This window comes from Pseudophryne corroboree, chromosome 6 (assembly GCF_028390025.1).
Source record: "Pseudophryne corroboree isolate aPseCor3 chromosome 6, aPseCor3.hap2, whole genome shotgun sequence".
Classification (NCBI taxonomy): domain Eukaryota; kingdom Metazoa; phylum Chordata; class Amphibia; order Anura; family Myobatrachidae; genus Pseudophryne; species Pseudophryne corroboree.
Window position 1 is genome coordinate 99,701,984 of NC_086449.1, and position 20,028 is coordinate 99,722,011.

General features: G+C 46.6%; 5 protein-coding genes across 5 annotated transcripts; 3 read left to right on the top strand and 2 right to left on the bottom strand.

The window, feature by feature from the left end:
- The first annotated feature begins 2,941 nt into the window (after window positions 1-2,941).
- Window positions 2,942-3,365, top strand: LOC134936480 (histone H2A type 1-like). The gene has a single exon (XM_063931528.1). The coding sequence runs from the start codon at window positions 2,973-2,975 to the stop codon at window positions 3,363-3,365; it is 393 nt and encodes a 130-aa protein (XP_063787598.1). The 5' UTR covers window positions 2,942-2,972.
- A 778-nt stretch (window positions 3,366-4,143) lies between these two features.
- On the bottom strand, window positions 4,144-4,556 carry LOC134936479 (histone H3). Its single transcript, XM_063931527.1, has one exon. The coding sequence runs from the start codon at window positions 4,552-4,554 to the stop codon at window positions 4,144-4,146; it is 411 nt and encodes a 136-aa protein (XP_063787597.1). The 5' UTR covers window positions 4,555-4,556.
- Window positions 4,557-7,680: 3,124 nt separating this feature from the next.
- On the top strand, window positions 7,681-8,357 carry LOC134934881 (histone H1C-like). Its single transcript, XM_063930222.1, has one exon. It carries the CDS (start codon window positions 7,692-7,694, stop codon window positions 8,355-8,357), a length of 666 nt encoding a protein of 221 aa, XP_063786292.1. The 5' UTR covers window positions 7,681-7,691.
- An 8,169-nt stretch (window positions 8,358-16,526) lies between these two features.
- LOC134934883 (histone H2A type 1-like) lies at window positions 16,527-16,950 on the top strand. Its single transcript, XM_063930223.1, has one exon. It carries the CDS (start codon window positions 16,558-16,560, stop codon window positions 16,948-16,950), a length of 393 nt encoding a protein of 130 aa, XP_063786293.1. The 5' UTR covers window positions 16,527-16,557.
- Window positions 16,951-17,728: 778 nt separating this feature from the next.
- Window positions 17,729-18,141, bottom strand: LOC134934884 (histone H3). Its single transcript, XM_063930224.1, has one exon. It carries the CDS (start codon window positions 18,137-18,139, stop codon window positions 17,729-17,731), a length of 411 nt encoding a protein of 136 aa, XP_063786294.1. The 5' UTR covers window positions 18,140-18,141.
- Window positions 18,142-20,028: the final 1,887 nt, after the last annotated feature.

The window sequence follows — 20,028 nt, forward strand, 5'->3', positions numbered from 1 at the left end:
TAAGACGAAATCGCTGTCGCTATTGGAGGTGGCATTGCCTTTCTGCCTCTCCTCCCTTCTTCTACGCCAGCTGAATCTCGATCGGTGGTTATAAGGCTTATGTTCACCGGGTTCCCCCCCGGAAAGCCATCGATAAACTCGATTAGTTTCATAATCCTCCTGGACTGTCAATAATTTGACCCGTTTGAATTTGATCAATTCTTTTTTGTGATTGTCGCAGGCCATTTGTAGTTTCTTGATAGATGCTTGATTGCTATCAGAAGTGAGTAGTGTATGGTGTTCCTGTTCAAAAGACTGAATTTTATCACGGGTGATTTTCAATTCCCTGCCGGCTTCCTCTACCACCAGCAGCATGAGATCCATGCTGCATTTGTTGAGGATGCCGGTCCAGCGTTCGCAGAACTCTACGTTAAATCTTCCAATTGTAGGAACGTTGCGAATGCGAAATCCTCTGGGTATTATTTTTTCGCGATAGTAGTTGGACAGGGAGATCCCGTGCATCAAATAGTCCACTTCTCTTTTTTTCAATTTGAGCAATTGATGATAGATGTCGTCCATGCAGAGTTACTCATCAGCAGCAGTGAGTCCCTCGGTAAATAGCAATCGGTCAGCATCTGCATTTGTGAAGCTATATAATTTGGCCTGGTTACTGGCTGCTGCTCCGCGAGCTGTTGCTTGTGACATCTTGTGCCAGGATCACTTTTTAATCACAGGTCTGAAATAAAAGTGCAAAATTGTGGAGTGTTCCACTGTGTAGAAACGTTTCTTCCTGTTAAAGTGCAGGTGGTGATAAAGTGCTGGGGTGCAAAAAAGGGCTGGGTTGACCTTTAGTGGATTGTGCTCATCATGAGGTAAACGGATATGTTTGTATTTAAAAAGTCTTACGATGTTTGGAAGTTCGGGGGTGCCTTATCCCAGGTGGACAGTAGCACACATAGGTGCTGAAGTCCTATGGATACTTGCAATTGTCGGATCGGCACTCTCCTAGCGATGGATATGTTGCTCAGGTGCCATCTGGAGGAATTAATGCAGGTAGCAAACTGTGTAACAAACAGCGGCACTCAGAGACTGACACAGCGTGAATAAAGTGCTGGTGCTTTTAATTCATGGCTGGTAACTCCAACGTTTCGGGGCACGCAAGCCCCTTTTTCAAGGTGAGCCAAATACAAAGTGTGAAAACAGTGCAAAACATTTACCTTTATGGTGAGGAGGACCCACGTGTGGGAAGGTGTGCAGCGTCCTGGGGAGCCTGGAGCTTCCGCCCTGGATGTGGTGACGTGTCAATGCCCCGGTCACGTGACACGCTGGAGGTCACGTGAAGAAGATAATTTCTAGCTATAGAGTATCACATATCTATTATCTTATCCCCGTGTGATTCATTGATGTTTTAACGGCTATCATAATAGTTATGAAGCCGAACTCTGATGAGCACAACAGACATAATACATGCCTTACTGTTTTGACTTTATTTTTTCAATGTACCCGATATATTTCCCAAATACAGAACGCGTGTATTGGAACAGCAAATGTCCCGCACACATCCGCCTTCAGATAGGAAGAGGAATATTCAAAATCGACCAATGAGTGTGGACCAGATTTCGGCGGGACAAAACAAAATCACCCCAATGCCTTGCCGCTCCTGACTAGTCACTGTAAAGGCTAAAAGTTGCCTGGCTCCCGGGCTCGGTCTGCGTGCCAGCTCTGCGCTTCGGTCTCTCCTCTCCCTCTCATCCAGTCCCGATCCGGAACACTGCTGCTCAGCCGCCCCTGTATCTCTGTTATTCTGCGGAGCAAGGCAGGCATGTGTGCCTGAGCAAGCATTGTATGATCACCAAGCTCTCGGAAACGGGTGTCTAAGAATGGATTGGGTAGAATATACCTGCACTGATACCGGAGTTTGCATCCTGCTGTTAAGGTGCGATGATACAGTAACAGTAGCACACTACACAGGGCATCTTGAGAGACCAACGACCCTGTAGCATCTGTGATCATCAGGGTGATAGTAACACAATTGCTGCAATCTAATGATACTGTGTAACATTTCAATGAGACACAATCATTCTCTAGTTCTGCAGAAACTACACGGTCGGTCACTGCTCTATGGATTGCTTTTTCTAAGCACTAACGGCGACATCTGCTACATAATGCCTATCTATTACCCCGATTTACAGTTTCAGCCCGATTAGAGAGAGAGGTGGGTGGCTCTTAAAAGAGCCTTTGTGTTGATGGATCGGAGAAGGAAGGGAAACTACTTGGCGCTGGTGTACTTGGTGACGGCCTTGGTGCCCTCGGACACGGCGTGCTTGGCCAACTCTCCCGGCAGCAGCAGGCGTACGGCGGTCTGGATCTCCCGGGAGGTGATGGTGGAGCGCTTGTTGTAGTGAGCCAGGCGGGAAGCTTCCCCCGCAATGCGCTCAAAGATGTCATTGACAAAGGAGTTCATGATGCCCATAGCCTTGGAGGAGATGCCGGTGTCAGGGTGCACCTGCTTCAGCACCTTGTAGACGTAAATGGCGTAACTCTCCTTCCTGCTCTTTCTACGCTTCTTCCCATCCTTCTTCTGGGTCTTGGTTACGGCTTTCTTTGAGCCTTTCTTGGGCGCCGGCGCAGACTTTGCTGGATCAGGCATTTTCACCACTCACTTCTTGTACACAAAGCAGAGAGAATCTGTGCCGTACACCGCCCGGCTTTGCTCTATTTATAGGCATCTTATGCAAATGAGGCTTCGCCGCTTCTGGTAACACTATAGGGTAGAAGTGTCACGTGACGCTGAGTGGTAGCTAACCCCCCACACTACATATTGCGGATTGGTCTGTGGATAAACTTGAGCTGCATTGGTTCATTTGTAAGCAAACCAATCACAGAGCACGCGGTCGATCCTCTCTGAGTGTATATATAGGAGGAGGGCGGTATTACAGGCTCACATTTCCTCTCAGTTTGTTAGAAGAAATTCTTAGCTTTGTGAACTGAACATGTCCGGCAGAGGCAAACAAGGCGGCAAGACCCGGGCTAAGGCCAAGACTCGCTCATCCCGGGCCGGTCTCCAGTTCCCAGTCGGTCGCGTTCACCGTCTGCTGAGGAAAGGAAACTATGCTGAGCGAGTGGGAGCCGGTGCCCCGGTCTATCTGGCCGCGGTGCTGGAGTATCTGACGGCTGAGATCCTGGAGCTCGCCGGAAACGCCGCCCGCGACAACAAGAAGACCCGCATCATCCCCCGCCACCTGCAGCTGGCTGTGCGCAACGACGAAGAGCTCAACAAGCTGCTCGGTGGGGTGACCATCGCCCAGGGAGGCGTCCTGCCCAACATCCAGGCCGTGCTGCTGCCCAAGAAGACCGAGAGCCACAAACCGGCCAAGAGCAAGTAATGCGAGGCTGGCAGCTTCCACCACAGAAACGATATGTACCCGGCACACAACACAAAGGCTCTTTTCAGAGCCACCCACGTCTTCCCAGGAGAGCTGTGTGTACTGCCATTGCTTGTGTTGTAGCGATATCTGACGGGCTAGCCGCGCTTTCATCTCCACATCCCGTCCATACAACCGCTAAAGCTATAGACGCTCCCTTACCCTTTAGGAGCCCTGGTCAGTTGTGGTGAAATCTAACGATAGTCTGAATATTCCCTTTGCAATAACTGCATGCTGCAAATGAGGCCCCTTCCGCTTATAGGAGTGGGAAGCTGATCCGTATAAAGTATATAGAGGGAGAAACCATATTCTCTGTGTGACGTAACAAAGCCAGGATGAAAACAGCTGCATGAAATAAAAGTATTTGGTCATTGAAAAAAAAAATATGAGACTATCCTCTTAGTATCCCTGCTGAAGAAAACAATTTTACAAGGGAATCTAGGCGGAACACTAGTAACGATGTACTGTCGGTGAACCAGTCCGGCCAAATATTTAGTTATTTTTGATAGTTAAGCAAGCCCCAAAGTGAATAAAGGGATGTTATCATTGTATTATATATATTTAAGATGAACAGATTTGGCCTGTCCTTTAAAGCCGCTATAGGTGGAGAGCGGAGGATTCATCCGCATCCTGTTACTCTGACATTGAGGGGTAACTTATGCTGCAGCTCGTTTAGAAAGACTTGGGTGGCTCTGAAAAGAGCCTTTGTGTTGTTGCGTGTATAGGAAGTGCCGAGTATCTATGCCCTCTCCCCTCGGATCCTGCGGGCCAGCTGGATGTCTTTGGGCATGATGGTCACCCTCTTGGCGTGGATGGCGCACAGGTTGGTGTCCTCGAAGAGCCCCACCAGATAAGCCTCGCTGGCCTCTTGCAGGGCCATGACGGCGGAGCTCTGGAAGCGCAGGTCAGTCTTGAAGTCCTGGGCGATCTCCCGCACAAGACGCTGGAAGGGCAGCTTGCGGATCAGCAGCTCAGTGGACTTCTGGTAGCGGCGGATCTCCCGAAGAGCAACGGTCCCGGGACGGTAACGGTGAGGCTTCTTTACACCGCCGGTAGCTGGGGCGCTCTTCCGGGCGGCTTTGGTCGCCAGCTGCTTGCGGGGAGCTTTGCCGCCAGTGGACTTACGCGCTGTCTGCTTGGTCCTGGCCATGTCTGACGTAAGTATGTGGAAAGAAAGAGAATGAATAGAGAGCTGCCGTTCTACAGCTCTATTTATACGCATTGCTGCCCTGTGATAAGAGGACTTAGAAACGCCCTTCGACCTGACTGGTTTAGACAAAGCCTTGGATTTTTCAAAAAGACCGCCAAGAATTGGTTTTTCTTTTCTTTTTCCTTCTTCTTTCTCTTCTTCCCCCCTTCTCAGTTGTACTTGTAAAGTAGAAGAATATACCCCCCTTACATAGCATATTCTATAGCTTTAGATTTGAGTATAATCAGATATTCGAAATGCGTTGGAAACTGATTATACTAACAGAAAACAGTAAATACTATTATATGTACTTACAAGCTATACCTACTAATTCCAGTGAGACCTTAATATATGAGTGCAGGAAAACGGGGGGGAGAGAAACAACCTGCATACTGCATGATCTAAAATAACAATCGTTTCATTATTAAACCATAAATACATGTTATGCAGTTACAAGCATATAGTGAGTACGGTAGCTGTAGAATTGAGTATGAATAGAACTTCTGCATGTGTGAAACGATTTGATACTAATGGGAAACAGTATTATAGTATGATACAATTGTAACTCTTCTTTTGAAACATTTGTTGATACAAACTATGCACATGTATCCATTTAGACCACAAGCTAAACCTTATATGTCTGGGACATTGCATGAAGAAAATACAAGGCTACTGTAGATCTGGATTATAGAAAGGGGCTTTTCTACTACTCAGTGGAAACTAAATAAAAAAAAAAAACCTAAAGGCCCTGCGTATACAAGCAATCGTTTGTTGTTCCATTATAATCGCTGAGTTTTTATTTATGCACATGTAATTTATTTATATCCATTTTGCTGGTTCTTGAAAAAAAAAAAAAAAAACCTGCAATCTTAAAAAATTGAAAAAAGTTCAATTTATGATAAAATAATAGAGTTTATGCTCTTAAATGGGACCATAGGGATTTAAGGCCAATATATATTTACCATGGGTCAGAATTAATTAATTAATTTATTGATGTATTTATTTATTTATTTTTCTACCATCCTTGGAGACGCAGAAAGCCACTGGTGTGGCCCAGATCCAGCTCCGTGGTCCCCCTACCTGCTCTGGAGTTTCTCTGTAGACTCCCAGCGCTCTAGAGCCCTACTCCAGCCTGCCATCATGGATTGGGGATGAGGTTCAGACTTTGATGGTACTTGCTGCTGGCCCACGCCCTCCAGTTAGCAGTCATCATCTCTGTTTGTCCACATCTCACGTCCATCTCCATTTGCCTTCCATTCCTCTATGGCGATCCTCTCCTCTCAACACGGCTCTTGACCTGCCCTAGCCCATATCTGTGCTTTCCATCTCTGGTGAAAGCAGTTGAACTCTGTTCTGTTACTCTGCGTTGCCCTTCTCCTCACAGCATTGCATCCACAGTGGATCTCTGTTGACACAATGTTTCCCCCGGAGGTTCTGATGCTCCGCTCCGCAGCCGCCTCTGCTCTAGACATTCAGCCTTGTGGTCTCGGCGCATCTTTCTCCTGCTGCCCGTCAGTGACGTCCAGTGCTGAACCTGCAGCACCTGCTTTTATCACGGTAATACATTTAAAAAGTAAGATTAGTTGAACCCTTCCTCCTCGGGTGACTGTTGTCTCTCTTCTTATTCTGCAAGCTGCATCATTTAATTTCATTCCCCAGAACTATTGTGTGCATATATGTATATCATCCATTTATATTCCAAAATCATCGGACTATTATGTCATTTCTTTAAAATAGCATCCACTTTTTTATTCTGCAATTAGCAATGGCCATGTAAGCACTTTGACCATCTCTTACTCCCGTTAATTACCTACTCTCCCATATTATGATAAGAATTTCAACCCTTCTGATGTTATCCCTTGTGTACTGTAATCTGCAATGCTAAGGTTTTTATGTCTACAGTGCTGCAGAATACTTGTCTTCTTCTTCTTCTTCTTCTTCTTCTTCTTCTTCTCCCCCCCCCCTTCTTCTTCTTCTTCTTCCCCCCCTTCTTCTTCTTCTTCTTCTTCTTCTTCTTGTTCTTCCCCCCCTTCTTCTTCTTCTTCTTCTCCCCCCCCCCTTCTTCTTCTTCTTCTTCCCACTCTTCTTCTTCTTCTTCTTCTTCTCCCCCCCCTATATTTCCTTGTTTCATCCCTTCCTCTCACCTAGCACAATTACAAGAGGTCTCTCTAGTTATCCCCCTATACCTTCCTCTCTATTATTCCTGTATCCCCCTAATTAATGTTCCCTAATATTCCTAGTTTCCCTCTATTTTTATGAATATTCATACTGATTCTGGTAATATAATAATTGGGTAATAATGGTAATGGGAACAGATCACCATTGCCCTCACTCTGACACACATATCTTGCATAAATATACATTCATGTCTGTATGGGTCATTTTATAAACATTTGGGGAAAAACCCACCAACATTCTACACGACGGGGAGAATCTCACACAAGCAGGGTTAACCTGTGGCTGACTATGCTGGGTAACTCTCTTTTGTCACAGTAACTAGAGTTCCTAAACAAGACTGCCAATACGCTGTGGGGCAACCTGCCTGTGCTAGCCACCCGGGTGTACCGGAGCCCACACATCACCTTTATATCTTTGAAAATGCTGCCTCCCCTGCACAGACTGAGCCCCAGATCACCTTCGTTACATGTAGTGCCAGGGAAAGAGAAAAATGACCCGATCAGACGTTTTAGCCTCGCAGAAAAGTACAGATGTGTTATATGCTGGGCAGATCCAGCCTGGTGTAAGTGAGCTGACAGCGGCTATTCCTGGGTCTCTTTGCAGCGCCTTGGCTAGCAATGGCCATATAGGCTTAGGGGAGACCTTGGAGTACTGGTGTGGTGCAGAGAGGCGGCACGCTGCTTTTCTCATGCCCTATAAAAGACTCTTTTTCTGCGCTAGGGAAACACAAGGTGAGGGCAGATTTCCCCTTACACACAGACAGGGAAGGGTTTACAAGGGCTGCTTATTCCGCCAATGGGAGCACAGAACGCACCAGGCTCAGCAGCCAATTACAGCACAGCAGGCACCGTATATAAAAGACGTCAGACAGCGGCTTGTGTAGGATTACTATTTGTTGGATAAAGTGACGTTGAGCTAACATGGCAGAAACTGCACCAGCCGTCGCCGCTGTCCCGCCGTCAGAGGGCGCAGCCAAAAAGAAGAGGCAGCCGAAGAAAGCTGCAGGGGGAGCCAAGAAAAGCGGCAAGTCTTCCGGGCCCAGCGTCTCCGAGCTGATCCTAAAGGCCGTGGCCGCTTCCAAGGAGCGCAGTGGGGTTTCTCTTGCCGCCCTGAAGAAGGCTCTGGCTGCCGGAGGCTACGATGTGGAGAGGAACAACAGTCGCATCAAAGTGGGGGTGAAAGGATTGGTGACCAAAGGAACGCTCACCCAGGTGAAAGGCACCGGCGCTTCCGGCTCCTTCAAGCTCAATAAGAAGCAGCTGGAGAGCAAGAAGGCCGCCCAGAAGTCTCTGAAACCCAAGAAACCAGCGGCAAAGAAAATGGCCAAGTCCCCGAAGAAGCCCAAGAAAGCTCCGAGTGCAGCCAAAAGCCCCAAGAAGGTGAAGAAACCCGCAAAGGCGGCTGCTGCCAAAAGCCCGAAGAAGCCTAAAGCTGTGAAGCCCAAGAAGGCGGCTAAGAGTCCGGCCAAGAAAGCGGCGAAGCCCAAAGCCGCCAAGAGTCCAGCCAAGAAAGCAGCGAAGCCAAAAGCGGCAAAAAGCCCGGCCAAGAAGGCAACTAAGCCCAAGAAAGCTGCGGCCAAGAAGTGATGGAAAAGAAGCCGCTGCCTCGCTTCCTTGTTATCCCCCCCAAAGGCTCTTTTCAGAGCCACCCACCCTGTCCAGGCAGAGCTGTAGGCGCACGGTGTGAACTGTTGGCTTCCAAATCAATCAGTAGCTGAATGGTTCCGTCCTGTGTACTCGGACCTAGGCGAGCACCGGGAAAGCCCGGCGCCTTCTGCACACACTTCCCGGTGGTTGTACAGACGGCAGCGTAGCTGAAAATCTATTGTAGTCGTAAAGAAACTGCTTTTAAGAACATACTGTACGTAATCCGGTGATTTATTCGGCGGGGCCAGCAAACCGAGCAGGAGAACGATTGTGTTACCCAAGATACGTCAGTCCCTGAGAGAGAGAGAGAGTGTGTGTGTGTGTGTGTGTGTGTGTGTGTGTGTGTGTGTGTGTGTGTGTGTGTGTGTTTTCAATGCAGTGGTACCGCTGCTATGAGATAGAAGTAGGTTACAATGTGTTATTTAATTGTAAGTATAAAATAACAGGAATATTTGGCACGGATAAATGATTGCACGGACATATTTAGCCGGGAAGTGAGTGGAGTCGCCGTTTCCCCTGCAGTTATATAATAATACCCATTAATGTAATCCTATATTACCGCGTGTAATGCTTGAGAGGTGTCGTTCAGTAAATACGTTTCCCTATGCTTTCACAATGTAACTCCTAGAACTAGCCATGACATTGCAGTACCCTCAGTACAACTCAGCAATGGATTCTCATAAGCGACTGCAAATGATTGTGCCGCCATTGGATTTTCTGCTTGCATCAACACAAATAAAGTCAGCAACCAATAGCAGAGGGAACGAATAAGAAGGAAAAAAAATGGTTTACATTAATGTACGCTATCAAAGGGTTCTCAGGACAACGATATGGGGCATAATATACAATGTTAGCGCAGCTCCCTTATAGAAGTGATGGGCGGCCCTGAAAAGGGCCTTTGTGTGTGAGTGAAGGAATTAGATGCGCCTCAATTTTTAGCCTCCGAATCCGTACAGGGTGCGTCCCTGGCGCTTGAGAGCATAGACCACATCCATGGCGGTGACAGTCTTCCTCTTGGCGTGCTCGGTGTAAGTGACGGCGTCTCGGATCACGTTCTCCAGAAACACTTTCAGCACCCCGCGGGTCTCCTCATAGATGAGACCAGAGATGCGCTTCACGCCTCCTCTCCGTGCTAGACGGCGGATGGCAGGCTTTGTGATGCCCTGGATGTTGTCCCGCAGCACCTTCCTGTGACGCTTAGCGCCTCCTTTCCCGAGTCCCTTTCCGCCTTTGCCTCTGCCTGACATCTTCTCAAACGGATTGCGATCAGTGAGAATACGTAACGCCTCACTTAGCTGCCCTTTATTAAGGGGTAGGGCGGACCTGATGGGTGACTGTGAGAACCTTGGCAGGAGGAGTCATGTATTGCCTTTCTTTCTTTAACAGGCACGCCCCAAACGTTGCCAGCAGCACAGTTTAGGATTTCTAATGTATTTCTGGTTATTCATTGCACTGAGCTGTTTGATACACGTTCACCTCAGCAATTAGGCTACCGTACGGCCAATCACAATGTTTAAATCACTGCAGAGTTCCGTATATAGTTTTTTTTTTTATATTGCTATTTTTCATATTAATGTTATAGAAGCATATTCATACACATAATGTACATAATATGCTACGAGACGTTCAAGGAAATCCTGATATGCGTACTATAAATCAATCAATCAATCAATCAATCTTTTCAGCTACAGGGTGATGTGTGTTTGAGTAGTCACAACATAATAACCATAACGTCATTTTTTTAACGACTGATATATAAACTGTTACTATCACTGTGCTGCAACAATATTATTGAACTATCACATACTATATATACATCTGCACTCAGAAGAGATTCAAGCTGCAATGTTACCATGAATTGCACGGATAACAGAGATTGATTGACATACGCTTTTGTTTTCTATCAGTAATGACGATCCCTGGCCTATATAGATAAACAGCAAATGTGTATATATATATATATATATATATATATATATATATATACTTGCAATTGTCGGATCGGCACTCTCCTAGCGATGGATATGGTGCTCAGGTGCCATCTGGAGGAATTAATGCAGGTAGCAAACTGTGTAACAAACAGCGGCACTCAGAGACTGACACAGCGTGAATAAAGTGCTGGTGCTTTTAATTCATGGCTGGTAACTCCAACGTTTCGGGGCACGCAAGCCCCTTTTTCAAGGTGAGCCAAATACAAAGTGTGAAAACAGTGCAAAACATTTACCTTTATGGTGAGGAGGACCCACGTGTGGGAAGGTGTGCAGCGTCCTGGGGAGCCTGGAGCTTCCGCCCTGGATGTGGTGACGTGTCAATGCCCCGGTCACGTGACCTCCAGCGTGTCCCGGGCCGTCACGTTGCCTTGGCAACCAGACGCTCCTTGGTTGCCATGGATGCCTACGGCAAGTGCGGGTGCTGGGGTTGCGGAGGAAGCGTGACTTCAGGCTGAGGGTGATTGAGAGTGAAATGACAATTACATAAGATAGGAAGAAACTGTTACAGTGTGCTGTCGTAACATACAGCATACCAAAAACAGACATGATAAACTGGATTAAAAGATCACCTGGTAGTCTAGCACTAGCAATCTCATAATGGATCAAAGAGTCATTAATGATAAACACCTAAATTATACAATACTATACCAGTGAGAGAAATACATATTAAGCGGCACGCATAAGTCATAAAGTGTGAGGGCTGATGGGTCTGGTACATGATCAGAAATGTCAACAATACAACCGTCCCCATAGTCAAATGGTGGAGACAAGTGCTAATAGATATTACTCAGAAGACACTCCATTGGATTCTGTCGTTAAGACCTTTCGGCCTCACAGTGTCCAATCTATACATCCACGTTGCTTCCCGTCTAAGTAGGGTGGCTGCTCTGTCTCCGCCTCTTGGATTAATGGGGATATGGTCAATAATTTGGAACTGTAAATCTTTCAACGTATGTTGCTTCTCGACATAGTGTCTGGCCACGGGTTGTTCCGATTTCTTGGATAAAAGTGCTGCTTTTAATGCGGACCTGTGCAGGGCAAATCGCTCCCTGGCATTGCGTATGGTCTTGCCTACGTACTGCTGTTTACATGGACACGTAATTAGGTAGACTACATGAGTTGTAGTACAGGTGAGTACGTGCTTGATACTGTAGGAAGTCCCTGTGGAGGTGGATTTGAACCTTGTGCCAGTGATCATAGTTTTACAGGTTTCACAGCCTAAGCATTTATAGCAGCCTGATGTTTTAGTTAGAAAATTAGTGGTAGGCGTGGAATCAAATCCTGTGATGTCTGGATGTACCACAAAATCTTTAATGCTTCTGCCTCTTCTGTAGCACATCATGGGTCTTTTCCTCCTTAGCCCAGTTAGGTTCTTATCGGTGGAAACTATGGGCCACAGTGCATTAAGGGCCCGTGGAATTACAGCACTGGATGTATTATACTGTGCCACGAATGGTACAATGTCATTACTCTTCTTGATGGTCGGAGTTAGAAGTTGTTCTCTGTTTGTCATCAAGACTTTTTGTTCGTTGGTGAGTAATAATTTGCTGTTGTAGCCTCTCTGTTTGAACCTTGTAGTGACATTATCCAGAGCAGATTCCAGTTGTGTCGGATCACTGGTAATTCTGGCTGCCCTCATGTATTGAGATTTAGGAAGCCCCTTTTTGAGGGCAGTGGGGTGATGGCTGTTGTATCGTAATAAGGTGTTTTTGTCGGTTGGCTTATAGTACACCTCAGTATGCAACATGCCGTCTTTGATGATGACGTTAACGTCCAAATAATTTAGTTTAATCGGGTCACACTGCGATGTGACTCTAATGGTGGACTGTCTGTTATTAATGACTCCGATGAACTTTTCAAACCTTTCTTTGCCTCCGGTCCAGAGCAAAAACACATCATCTATATATCTACAATAATGTAGTATATATTGTGAGTAAACATCATTATTGAAAAACATAGCCTGTTCTTCCTCTAACATAAAGACGTTAGCAAACGAGGGAGATACATTGCTTCCCATGGAGCAGCCGCTTACTTGCCGATAATACTTTCCATCGAATAAAAAATAATTGTGGGTTAGTATCAGTTCGAGTAATCGCAGGAACAAATCATGATCAAGATTGCTCATATTGGCTTTGGTTAAAAACGATCTCATTGCCGTTAGCCCTTGGTCGTGCGGAATGCAGGTGTATAAGCTACAGATGTCAACTGTGCAGATGATGGTTTCCGCGGGTATCGCATCGACTGTCTTGAGTAGATTTAAGAAGCTGGTAGTGTCCTTGAGGTAGTTTGGTTGCGCCAGGATGAGCGGCTGCAATATACTGTCCAGAAAAATAGAGATCGGCTGATAAAGTGCTTTGTGCGCAGAAATTATCGGCCTGCCGGGAGGATGATCTAAACTCTTATGTATTTTGGGGACCAGAAATAACAGGGGGACCACAGGGAAATCTTGTTTGAGCGCTTTGCATAGTTTGCTGGTTATTAACCCGGTATTGAATGCTGAATCAAGGATGTTATCCACTTCAATTTTGAATTGTTTGGTTGGATCCGCAGTCAGTGCTTCATAAACTGATGTATCACCCAGCTGGCGGTATGCTTCCTGTTTATAGTCGCTTAAATTCATAATGACTATACCACCCCCCTTGTCTGCGGGGCGGACCACTATATCCTTGTAGGTGGCAAGTTGCTTTAGGGCTTTGAATTCAGAGCGTGACATGTTGCGATGATGACTCTGATTAGCCTGGGTGTACTTCATCAAGGAATCGTCCAGTAACCGTGTAAAGGTTTTTATTGATGGATTGGACGATGGTGGATCAAACTTGGAGCTGCGGGTGGAGTTAATGAAGGACTGGTGCGGTTCTGAAGTGGTGACTGGAACTTGATCTTGAAAGTGCTCTTGTAAGCGGAGTTTGCGAGTGAATTTGTGTAGATCAATTTGCCAGGTCAGTTCATCAAATTCATTTGTAGGGACAAATGAGAGTCCACGATTTAATACTTTAATTTCCAATGGGGTGAGTTCTCGATCAGAAAGATTGTAGGTGGTATCTACTTCTTGTTTCTGGAGCCTTTTGTTTTGTTGTCCCCTGCGGGTGGGCGCCCTCTGGTTTTTGTGCCTGCTTCTGTGGCAGGCTTTGCCCCTAAAGGGGGATCCTGGGCTTCTGGGGGACCTTCTGAGTCGGCTAAGACGAAATCGCTGTCGCTATTGGAGGTGGCATTGCCTTTCTGCCTCTCCTCCCTTCTTCTACGCCAGCTGAATCTCGATCGGTGGTTATAAGGCTTATGTTCACCGGGTTCCCCCCCGGAAAGCCATCGATAAACTCGATTAGTTTCATAATCCTCCTGGACTGTCAATAATTTGACCCGTTTGAATTTGATCAATTCTTTTTTGTGATTGTCGCAGGCCATTTGTAGTTTCTTGATAGATGCTTGATTGCTATCAGAAGTGAGTAGTGTATGGTGTTCCTGTTCAAAAGACTGAATTTTATCACGGGTGATTTTCAATTCCCTGCCGGCTTCCTCTACCACCAGCAGCATGAGATCCATGCTGCATTTGTTGAGGATGCCGGTCCAGCGTTCGCAGAACTCTACGTTAAATCTTCCAATTGTAGGAACGTTGCGAATGCGAAATCCTCTGGGTATTATTTTTTCGCGATAGTAGTTGGACAGGGAGATCCCGTGCATCAAATAGTCCACTTCTCTTTTTTTCAATTTGAGCAATTGATGATAGATGTCGTCCATGCAGAGTTACTCATCAGCAGCAGTGAGTCCCTCGGTAAATAGCAATCGGTCAGCATCTGCATTTGTGAAGCTATATAATTTGGCCTGGTTACTGGCTGCTGCTCCGCGAGCTGTTGCTTGTGACATCTTGTGCCAGGATCACTTTTTAATCACAGGTCTGAAATAAAAGTGCAAAATTGTGGAGTGTTCCACTGTGTAGAAACGTTTCTTCCTGTTAAAGTGCAGGTGGTGATAAAGTGCTGGGGTGCAAAAAAGTGCTGGGTTGACCTTTAGTGGATTGTGCTCATCATGAGGTAAACGGATATGTTTGTATTTAAAAAGTCTTACGATGTTTGGAAGTTCGGGGGTGCCTTATCCCAGGTGGACAGTAGCACACATAGGTGCTGAAGTCCTATGGATACTTGCAATTGTCGGATCGGCACTCTCCTAGCGATGGATATGTTGCTCAGGTGCCATCTGGAGGAATTAATGCAGGTAGCAAACTGTGTAACAAACAGCGGCACTCAGAGACTGACACAGCGTGAATAAAGTGCTGGTGCTTTTAATTCATGGCTGGTAACTCCAACGTTTCGGGGCACGCAAGCCCCTTTTTCAAGGTGAGCCAAATACAAAGTGTGAAAACAGTGCAAAACATTTACCTTTATGGTGAGGAGGACCCACGTGTGGGAAGGTGTGCAGCGTCCTGGGGAGCCTGGAGCTTCCGCCCTGGATGTGGTGACGTGTCAATGCCCCGGTCACGTGACACGCTGGAGGTCACGTGAAGAAGATAATTTCTAGCTATAGAGTATCACATATCTATTATCTTATCCCCGTGTGATTCATTGATGTTTTAACGGCTATCATAATAGTTATGAAGCCGAACTCTGATGAGCACAACAGACATAATACATGCCTTACTGTTTTGACTTTATTTTTTCAATGTACCCGATATATTTCCCAAATACAGAACGCGTGTATTGGAACAGCAAATGTCCCGCACACATCCGCCTTCAGATAGGAAGAGGAATATTCAAAATCGACCAATGAGTGTCGACCAGATTTCGGCGGGACAAAACAAAATCACCTCAATGCCTTGCCGCTCCTGACTAGTCACTGTAAAGGCTAAAAGTTGCCTGGCTCCCGGGCTCGGTCTGCGTGCCAGCTCTGCGCTTCGGTCTCTCCTCTCCCTCTCATCCAGTCCCGATCCGGAACACTGCTGCTCAGCCGCCCCTGTATCTCTGTTATTCTGCGGAGCAAGGCAGGCATGTGTGCCTGAGCAAGCATTGTATGATCACCAAGCTCTCGGAAACGGGTGTCTAAGAATGGATTGGGTAGAATATACCTGCACTGATACCGGAGTTTGCATCCTGGTGTTAAGGTGCGATGATACAGTAACAGTAGCACACTACACAGGGCATCTTGAGAGACCAACGACCCTGTAGCATCTGTGATCATCAGGGTGATAGTAACACAATTGCTACAATCTAATGATACTGTGTAACATTTCAATGAGACACAATCATTCTCTAGTTCTGCAGAAACTACACGGTCGGTCACTGCTCTATGGATTGCTTTTTCTAAGCACTAACGGCGACATCTGCTACATAATGCCTATCTATTACCCCGATTTACAGTTTCAGCCCGATTAGAGAGAGAGGTGGGTGGCTCTTAAAAGAGCCTTTGTGTTGATGGATCGGAGAAGGAAGGGAAACTACTTGGCGCTGGTGTACTTGGTGACGGCCTTGGTGCCCTCGGACACGGCGTGCTTGGCCAGCTCTCCCGGCAGCAGCAGGCGTACTGCGGTCTGGATCTCCCGGGAGGTGATGGTGGAGCGCTTGTTGTAGTGAGCCAGGCGGGAAGCTTCCCCCGCAATGCGCTCAAAGATGTCATTGACAAAGGAGTTCATGATGCCCATAGCCTTGGAGGAGATGCCGGTGTCAGGGTGCACCTGCTTCAGCACCTTGTAGACGTAAATGGCGTAACTCTCCTTCCTGCTCTTTCTACGCTTCTTCCCATCCTTCTTCTGGGTCTTGGTTACGGCTTTCTTTGAGCCTTTCTTGGGCGCCGGCGCAGACTTTGCTGGATCAGGCATTTTCACCACTCACTTCTTGTACACAAAGCAGAGAGAATCTGTGCCGTACACCGCCCGGCTTTGCTCTATTTATAGGCATCTTATGCAAATGAGGCTTCGCCGCTTCTGGTAACACTATAGGGTAGAAGTGTCACGTGACGCTGAGTGGTAGCTAACCCCCCACACTACATATTGCGGATTGGTCTGTGGATAAACTTGAGCTGCATTGGTTCATTTGTAAGCAAACCAATCACAGAGCACGCGGTCGATCCTCTCTGAGTGTATATATAGGAGGAGGGCGGTATTACAGGCTCACATTTCCTCTCAGTTTGTTAGAAGAAATTCTTAGCTTTGTGAACTGAACATGTCCGGCAGAGGCAAACAAGGCGGCAAGACCCGGGCTAAGGCCAAGACTCGCTCATCCCGGGCCGGTCTCCAGTTCCCAGTCGGTCGCGTTCACCGTCTGCTGAGGAAAGGAAACTATGCTGAGCGAGTGGGAGCCGGTGCCCCGGTCTATCTGGCCGCGGTGCTGGAGTATCTGACGGCTGAGATCCTGGAGCTCGCCGGAAACGCCGCCCGCGACAACAAGAAGACCCGCATCATCCCCCGCCACCTGCAGCTGGCTGTGCGCAACGACGAAGAGCTCAACAAGCTGCTCGGTGGGGTGACCATCGCCCAGGGAGGCGTCCTGCCCAACATCCAGGCCGTGCTGCTGCCCAAGAAGACCGAGAGCCACAAACCGGCCAAGAGCAAGTAATGCGAGGCTGGCAGCTTCCACCACAGAAACGATATGTACCCGGCACACAACACAAAGGCTCTTTTCAGAGCCACCCACGTCTTCCCAGGAGAGCTGTGTGTACTGCCATTGCTTGTGTTGTAGCGATATCTGACGGGCTAGCCGCGCTTTCATCTCCACATCCCGTCCATACAACCGCTAAAGCTATAGACGCTCCCTTACCCTTTAGGAGCCCTGGTCAGTTGTGGTGAAATCTAACGATAGTCTGAATATTCCCTTTGCAATAACTGCATGCTGCAAATGAGGCCCCTTCCGCTTATAGGAGTGGGAAGCTGATCCGTATAAAGTATATAGAGGGAGAAACCATATTCTCTGTGTGACGTAACAAAGCCAGGATGAAAACAGCTGCATGAAATAAAAGTATTTGGTCATTGAAAAAAAAAATATGAGACTATCCTCTTAGTATCCCTGCTGAAGAAAACAATTTTACAAGGGAATCTAGGCGGAACACTAGTAACGATGTACTGTCGGTGAACCAGTCCGGCCAAATATTTAGTTATTTTTGATAGTTAAGCAAGCCCCAAAGTGAATAAAGGGATGTTATCATTGTATTATATATATTTAAGATGAACAGATTTGGCCTGTCCTTTAAAGCCGCTATAGGTGGAGAGCGGAGGATTCATCCGCATCCTGTTACTCTGACATTGAGGGGTAACTTATGCTGCAGCTCGTTTAGAAAGACTTGGGTGGCTCTGAAAAGAGCCTTTGTGTTGTTGCGTGTATAGGAAGTGCCGAGTATCTATGCCCTCTCCCCTCGGATCCTGCGGGCCAGCTGGATGTCTTTGGGCATGATGGTCACCCTCTTGGCGTGGATGGCGCACAGGTTGGTGTCCTCGAAGAGCCCCACCAGATAAGCCTCGCTGGCCTCTTGCAGGGCCATGACGGCGGAGCTCTGGAAGCGCAGGTCAGTCTTGAAGTCCTGGGCGATCTCCCGCACAAGACGCTGGAAGGGCAGCTTGCGGATCAGCAGCTCAGTGGACTTCTGGTAGCGGCGGATCTCCCGAAGAGCAACGGTCCCGGGACGGTAACGGTGAGGCTTCTTTACACCGCCGGTAGCTGGGGCGCTCTTCCGGGCGGCTTTGGTCGCCAGCTGCTTGCGGGGAGCTTTGCCGCCAGTGGACTTACGCGCTGTCTGCTTGGTCCTGGCCATGTCTGACGTAAGTATGTGGAAAGAAAGAGAATGAATAGAGAGCTGCCGTTCTACAGCTCTATTTATACGCATTGCTGCCCTGTGATAAGAGGACTTAGAAACGCCCTTCGACCTGACTGGTTTAGACAAAGCCTTGGATTTTTCAAAAAGACCGCCAAGAATTGGTTTTTCTTTTCTTTTTCCTTCTTCTTCCCCCCTTCTCAGTTGTACTTGTAAAGTAGAAGAATATACCCCCCTTACATAGCATATTCTATAGCTTTAGATTTGAGTATAATCAGATATTCGAAATGCGTTGGAAACTGATTATACTAACAGAAAACAGTAAATACTATTATATGTACTTACAAGCTATACCTACTAATTCCAGTGAGACCTTAATATATGAGTGCAGGAAAACGGGGGGGAGAGAAACAACCTGCATACTGCATGATCTAAAATAACAATCGTTTCATTATTAAACCATAAATACATGTTATGCAGTTACAAGCATATAGTGAGTACGGTAGCTGTAGAATTGAGTATGAATAGAACTTCTGCATGTGTGAAACGATTTGATACTAATGGGAAACAGTATTATAGTATGATACAATTGTAACTCTTCTTTTGAAACATTTGTTGATACAAACTATGCACATGTATCCATTTAGACCACAAGCTAAACCTTATATGTCTGGGACATTGCATGAAGAAAATACAAGGCTACTGTAGATCTGGATTATAGAAAGGGGCTTTTCTACTACTCAGTGGAAACTAAATAAAAAAAAAAAACCTAAAGGCCCTGCGTATACAAGCAATCGTTTGTTGTTCCATTATAATCGCTGAGTTTTTATTTATGCACATGTAATTTATTTATATCCATTTTGCTGGTTCTTGAAAAAAAAAAAAAAAACCTGCAATCTTAAAAAATTGAAAAAAGTTCAACTTATGATAAAATAATAGAGTTTATGCTCTTAAATGGGACCATAGGGATTTAAGGCCAATATATATTTACCATGGGTCAGAATTAATTAATTAATTAATTAATTTATTGATGTATTTATTTATTTATTTTTCTACCATCCTTGGAGACGCAGAAAGCCACTGGTGTGGCCCAGATCCAGCTCCGTGGTCCCCCTACCTGCTCTGGAGTTTCTCTGTAGACTCCCAGCGCTCTAGAGCCCTACTCCAGCCTGCCATCATGGATTGGGGATGAGGTTCAGACTTTGATGGTACTTGCTGCTGGCCCACGCCCTCCAGTTAGCAGTCATCATCTCTGTTTGTCCACATCTCACGTCCATCTCCATTTGCCTTCCATTCCTCTATGGCGATCCTCTCCTCTCAACACGGCTCTTGACCTGCCCTAGCCCATATCTGTGCTTTCCATCACTGGTGAAAGCAGTTGAACTCTGTTCTGTTACTCTGCGTTGCCCTTCTCCTCACAGCATTGCATCCACAGTGGATCTCTGTTGACACAATGTTTCCCCCGGAGGTTCTGATGCTCCGCTCCGCAGCCGCCTCTGCTCTAGACATTCAGCCTTGTGGTCTCGGCGCATCTTTCTCCTGCTGCCCGTCAGTGACGTCCAGTGCTGAACCTGCAGCACCTGCTTTTATCACGGTAATACATTTAAAAAGTAAGATTAGTTGAACCCTTCCTCCTCGGGTGACTGTTGTCTCTCTTCTTATTCTGCAAGCTGCATCATTTAATTTCATTCCCCTGAACTATTGTGTGCATATATGTATATCATCCATTTATATTCCAAAATCATCGGACTATTATGTCATTTCTTTAAAATAGCATCCACTTTTTTATTCTGCAATTAGCAATGGCCATGTAAGCACTTTGACCATCTCTTACTCCCGTTAATTACCTACTCTCCCATATTATGATAAGAATTTCAACCCTTCTGATG

Coding starts and splice junctions, on each gene's coding strand:
- LOC134934881 (XM_063930222.1), top strand. CDS start 7,692: ATGGCAGAAACTGCACCAGCCGTCGCCGCTGTCCCGCCGTCAGAGGGC.
- LOC134934883 (XM_063930223.1), top strand. CDS start 16,558: ATGTCCGGCAGAGGCAAACAAGGCGGCAAGACCCGGGCTAAGGCCAAG.
- LOC134936479 (XM_063931527.1), bottom strand. CDS start 4,554: ATGGCCAGGACCAAGCAGACAGCGCGTAAGTCCACTGGCGGCAAAGCT.
- LOC134936480 (XM_063931528.1), top strand. CDS start 2,973: ATGTCCGGCAGAGGCAAACAAGGCGGCAAGACCCGGGCTAAGGCCAAG.
- LOC134934884 (XM_063930224.1), bottom strand. CDS start 18,139: ATGGCCAGGACCAAGCAGACAGCGCGTAAGTCCACTGGCGGCAAAGCT.